Source organism: Nelumbo lutea, chromosome 7 (genome assembly GCF_056320005.1).
Source record: "Nelumbo lutea isolate HS-2025 chromosome 7, American lotus-T2T, whole genome shotgun sequence".
Classification (NCBI taxonomy): Eukaryota; Viridiplantae; Streptophyta; class Magnoliopsida; order Proteales; family Nelumbonaceae; genus Nelumbo; species Nelumbo lutea.
Window position 1 is genome coordinate 7444436 of NC_142690.1, and position 6080 is coordinate 7450515.

General features: G+C 45.5%; 1 protein-coding gene across 1 annotated transcript; it reads right to left on the minus strand.

Annotated features, from left to right (window-relative positions):
- Window positions 1–545: 545 nt before the first annotated feature.
- LOC148844889 (uncharacterized) lies at window positions 546–2719 on the minus strand. The gene is made up of 2 exons (XM_088954905.1): window positions 994–2719; window positions 546–880 (listed from the first exon to the last, which is right to left on the minus strand). Exons 1-2 carry the CDS (start codon window positions 1552–1554, stop codon window positions 758–760), a joined length of 684 nt encoding a protein of 227 aa, XP_088811031.1. The 5' UTR covers window positions 1555–2719; the 3' UTR covers window positions 546–757.
- Between the last annotated feature and the right edge of the window lie 3361 nt (window positions 2720–6080).

Sequence of the window (6080 nt, forward strand, 5' to 3'; positions counted from 1 at the left end):
AGTTACACTAATTCCATTTATAGATAATAAAAGTTAATACAAACAACTAATAAAAAAATAGTAATGGAATTAATAATTACTAAATAAAATTTAACATCCATTTAAGTTTCGTTTAAAAATAATAAAAAGTTATTAATCTTAAAAATAAACTTTACTAATTAAAAACTCATTTGGTAATAATATAAATTCATGCAACAATTAATACATATAAAAAAAAAAAAATACTTGGGTTGGACTCGAACCAAAACTCTACCCAAATGGAAATGTCTTATGAGTCTGGCTCCTGCTTTCCGAAGGAAATGTCCTTATAAGAACTGTTGCAATTGTGTTGTGGCTCGATTTAATTTTAGATTTATCTGTACCGTAGTCCTACACTCCAGCACCCGTGAGGAGGTCCTATGTGTCGTGTGCATGCATGATAGTACGATACTATGTATGTATGGAGCCAGGGACCTGCAACCTGTATGTGTTTATGATGCATGCACAAGCACAACGATTGAAGGCTAATTAAAAGTATATACGATACAAAATTGTGGAACTCAAGCTAGGCTTAAAACTAGGGAGAGGACAATATTAATTTCATTTGCATTACATGGTATAAACTAGAACAAAGTGATTCAATTCAAACCACATACCATGTATATTGAACAACAACAAGAAGCAGATCGACCAGACCATAACACACAACTTTGCATCAAATTTCTCTCTTTTTCTTCTAGCTAGCTCTTCCCAATAAGAAGAAGCGATTTAAAGGATATCAACTAATCTGGTCAAAGGATCTCTTGAGGGAGACATTACTTCTTAACTTCTGGAGCTTGCAAGCTAGTTCTTGTAATCTTTCCTTCAACAAAGCTGGAGATCTTTCCAACCCATCGGGAATCTGTAATCAAACAAGAGGAGATGGGGAGGAACCCAGTTTAGAAAATCAGAAGCTGAGAAATGTGTGCCAAAGACTTGGAGAAGTTACACTGGGAAACAAGCCAACCAACCAACCTTGCTTTCGGAGTGAGTAAGTATTTTGCTTCCATCCCGACAGTGAGTAGACCGAACCGGTTCAAGGTGATGAGCTTCGAGCTCATCCAGAAATGCAGACAGTAAGAAAGTCTGTCCGTCACACTTGATGTCAGTTAAAGACACGTTGACACGGTCGCCTCGGAGCCGAACGGCCACCGACGACGACGGCTCGGGCACCAGTCGGATAATGCAATCAGTGGAGTTGGAGGAGGCGGAGTTACGGTTGGAGATGCGAACAGTTGGCTTGGTCATGGAGGAAGCGGAGGGGGAGAAGGAATTCTTGCGTTTCTTGAGCGCCTGAAGGCGAGCTACAGCTATAGGGATGTAGTTGATAATCTCGTCGAGGATTGCCGACTGCTCCTTTCGAACCGTGTTGGCGTGGGGGAGGATGGCGTGGAGTGACAGGAAGAGCTCTCGCATGGACTTGCGGCGCTCACGCTCGGCGAGCTTGTGACGCTCTCGAGCATTGACGTCGCCTGCTTCTGGGTTGCCGTCTAATGCCGCTGCGTCCCAGTCGCTGCCCCATTCAGCAGTTGCCATTCTTCTTGATGGTTCTTCCCAACTTCTAATAGGAGCTACTGCTACTATATCTAGTCTAGTCAGGACTCAGGACACCAGAGTTCCACCCAAGCTAACTACTCAATTAATAGGACCCAAATTAAATTGTCTCGTGATTCTGGGTGGAGACGGTAATTTGCACCTTCCAATCCCAACAGATGTGCTTACAGTTAAAATATCATCAGCTGGGTAAAAGCCAGCTTTGTTCGGAAGCCGCCGATAAGTCATTCTCGTTACAGCACATGTGGAGAGGGAGAGCACTCACTTCCTTCTTTGGGAACATGCGACGCGGCTTTTGGACCATATCCATCTACTGGCTACTGCGTCCCGACTCAATTATATGCCAGACGTCTACACGCAATGGCAAGTGGTCCGAAAGTTACGGAGGTCGGTTGGATTGGTTTCGGGTGTCATCAAGGGTGTGGCATGATAAGGTTTTAATTGGCTGTAGCTTGAGATGGTAGGCGATTTGTCCAATTCGGGAGACTATCTCGCAAGGCCCTTCGTAAGGAGACTAGGGTGAATTCTCCTAAAAAGTTGAAGGTTGTTTGGGTGGTGGAAGGGATCAGGTCTTCTTCCCTGGTCAGCTCATTTCTTCATTATTCAGGAGGCTATCTCTAGGGAAGCGGTTTTCTTTCCAATCCCTGGTGAAGGTGAATGCTTTTGGATTTCTTCCCTGGTACTTGACTGCAAATGTATGTGGGCATTGTGGCAGCTGGCCGATGATGACTTTAAATGGACTCTTGTTCATTGTCGAGGTCTTTTGTGCATTGTAGGGGAGTTGCGTGATGCCCAAGAGGTGAACCCAATTCTTTTGTGTGGCGGAGATGAAGTGCCGAAGATATTCTTCCAAGAGGGAGTTTGTTCTCTCTGTCTGTCCATGTGACTCTGGGTGGCTGCTGCTAGAGAAATTCAACTACGATCCCGTGAGCTTGAAGAGTTCAGCCCAAATTGCGCTGGTGAAGCGGGGATCACGATCACTGACAATGTTCTGTGGTACGCCCCAATACTTGACAACATGCCTAAAAATTAAGTATGTTGTCTCCTTATCGGTGCATGACTTAGGTGTAGGAATGAAAGTTGCATACTTAGAGAATTTGTCAACTACGACCAGAATGGAAGCATAGTCTCCAACCTTGGGCAAGCCATTGGTGAAGTCCATAGAAATGCTCTCCCAAGGGCGCATAGGGATAGGTAATGGCTGAAGTAATCACATGGGTTTCTGGTGACTGGGCTTGTCCTGTTGGAAAGATCAAACAGGTCCTAGTGTACTCTCTCACATCATCCTCCATTCGAAGCCAATAATAAGCATGTTGCAATAAGGCAAGGGTGTGCTGCCAGCCAGGATGTCCAGCCCAAAGACTATCATGGCATTCCCGAAGAAGCTTCTTCCTTAAATCATCAGCCCGGGGAACAAACACTCGATCACCCCGAGTGAGTAAGAGATCATCTTCAACCCAGAATCGCCGAGTCTTCCCTTCACGTGAAACTTACATTAGATTACTAGCTTACGGATCCTTCTTGAGCCCTTCTCGGATGCGGTCTTTGAGGTCCACTGAAATTTAGCACACGGATGGTTTGTTGGAGGAGAGGGCAGTTAGTTTTGTCTTCCTGCTGAGAGCATCGACAACCTTGTTCATAGGTCTAGGCTTGTACTCCAATGCCATGTCAAACTCGGGCAGAAAGTCTTGCCAACGTGCTTGCTTTGGGCTCAACTTCTTTTAAGACTGGAAGTAGCTGGTGGCTATGTTGTCAGTATTCACAACAAAGTGGGAGCCAAGAAGATAATGCTACCAAGTGCAGAGGCAATGAACAATGGTTGTCATCTCCTTCTCTTGCACTGTGTATCTTTGTTCACCCTCATTGAGCTTACGGCTTTCAAAAGCAACAGGGTGGCCATCTTGCATCAACACACCCCCAATAGAAAAGTATGAAGCATCAGTATGCATCTCATAGGGCTTGTTGGGGTTTGGTAGGTTCAGCACCAGTTCTTCTGACACAACCTTCTTAAAGTCTTCAAAGGCCAAGTTACATGCTTCTGTCCATCTCCATGCACATGTCGTCTTCAGGAGGCTAGTCAAAGTGGTAGCCTGAGCTGAGTACCTTGGTATGAATCTCTTGCAGTAATTGACAAGCCCCAAGAATGAAGAGAGTTCTATCAATGTGGTAGGGGGCTCCTAGTCTTGAATGGCACTGACCTTGGTAGGGTCCATGCTGATGGTGCTCGCGTGGATGATCTGCCCAAGGAAGGCCACCTCTTCCCTAGCAAATGAACATTTTTCCTTCTTCACATACAAGTGATTCTTCCGTAGTACCTGAAATACAATGCAGAGGTGGTCAACATGCTCCTCCATTAAACTACTATAAATTACAATATCATCAATGTAAATAACAACAAATTGATCAAGGTAAGGATGAAAAATGTGATTCATCAAAGTATAAAAAGTGGTTGGGGCATTAGTGATCCCAAAAGGCATGACAAGGAATTCAAATGACCCATATCTTGTGACGCGGGTGGTCTTGACTTCATCACCTTCAACAATGCGGACTTGATAATTGCTTGAACGCAGGTCCAATTTGGTGAAGTACTTGGCATGGCTCAACTAAACAAACAAGTCTGCAACTAGAGGGATGGGGTACTTGTTCTTGATGGTGACCTTGTTCAAAGCCCGATAATCAATGCAAAGGTGAAGTGAGCCATCATGTTTCTTCTGAAATAAAACTAGTTCTCTATAAGGAGCCTTGGAAGGTTGGATAAACCCAGCTTCCAATAACTCACTCAACTGCTTCCTTAACTCAAAAAGTTCTAGAGGAGTCATGCGATATGGAGGGCGAGCTAGGGCCTTGGCACCTGGTTCCAACTCGATCTTGTGATCAACTTCACACCTGGGAGGCAATGTCTTTGGGAGCTGTGGTGGCATAACATCCGCAAATTCACTCAGAATGGCCATGACCTTTGGGGGTACACTTCTTAGAACTGAGTCCTTTGCATCAAGGTTCACCATGGTGGCTAATTAGGTAGCCTCGCCCTTTCGAACACCCTTTTGGAGCTGCAAGGCTGATAACTACTCGTTTGGTTGGTCAACCCTAGGCATGATTGGTACCATGCAAGGCAAGGGCTCTTCAAAGATGCAAACAAAATTGAGGAAGGGCACGAGCACCGCCTTCACCTAAGATAGAAAATCCATGCCCAAGATAACTTGGAAATCATCCATAGGAACTACAGATAAATCAACAAGCCCTTACCAATCTCCCACTTGTAATTCTACTCCATGAGCCACCCCTTGATGGATTTGGCACTAGAATTTACCGCCTTTAACCACCCCATCTCCTTAGTTGGAATGAGCTTTAGGTGTTGTGCCTCTTCCACCGAGATGAAGTTGTGGGTGGCGCCTGTGTCAACCATAGCTTTTGCAGGCCTCCCATTTATGGATATCCCAATGTACATCAGCCCTTCTATGTGGCCATCTGAGTCTTTTTGGTGGTCCATTTCATCTTCAAGGCATTGAATCTCTGTAAGGCCCCCATCTTTGGTTCTTTTGTTTCTTTCTCCTCATCACTATGTTCATCATCACTGAGCTTCGCGAAGAGGGCATTCAACTTTCCTCAATTTGGGCACTCCCTTGTCTAGTGCTTGTCTCCACAAAGGAAGCATGGTAATGGAGGGGGTCTTTTGGCAAAGCTCCCATGCCTGAAGCTAGACTACCCCTCGGGCTTTCTCCAGCTCCTCCCATCATTGGGCTTGCTGTATCCAATTGATCCTTTTGGGGCAAAGTAAGGCTTCTTGTCTCCTCTTGGCTTGCCTTGGCCTTGGAAGTTGTTAGGCCTCGGCCCATTTCTGTTAGGTCTTCTATTGTCCACTAACTATTCTACAACCACCATGGTTGTGGCAAGGTCATTCACACCTCGTCGTTGAAGTTTGAGTCTGACCCACTGTTGAAGGCCATCCATGAAGTTGAAGAGCAAGTCCTTGTCTGACATGCCGATGATCTCGAGCGACAGAGCAGAGAACTCCTTCATGTACTTGTGCAAAGAGCCTATTTGTTTTAAGTTCTTAAGCTTTCGATGGGCCTAGTACTCCACATTCTCAGGATAAATCAATGCTTTATCTCAGTTTTGAACATGGCCCAAGTGTCAATGGAGCTCAAGCCTCGCTCTGCATCAGCACATCTCCTGCACCACCAAAGAATAGCAACATCAGTAAGATACATAACAACCGTGTGAACCTTGGTTGACTCCTCCACTAGTTCAGTGGTGGAGAAATATTGTTCCATCTGCCATAGGAAGTTGTCAAGCTCTAGGGCATCACAGGCCCCTGTGTAAGGGGTAGGCTCACGAACTTTGATCTTGGGTGGTCTTGGGGTGGTCACCGCGTTGGCAGCACTGACCACCAACTTCTTCAAAAGGGTCACCTCCCCTTTCAGGTCCTCGAGCTGAGTTGGAAGGCAAGTCACTAAACCTTCTAGGGGGATGCTACTCAATGTGTGGGATGTGCCGCTAGAGTGCTC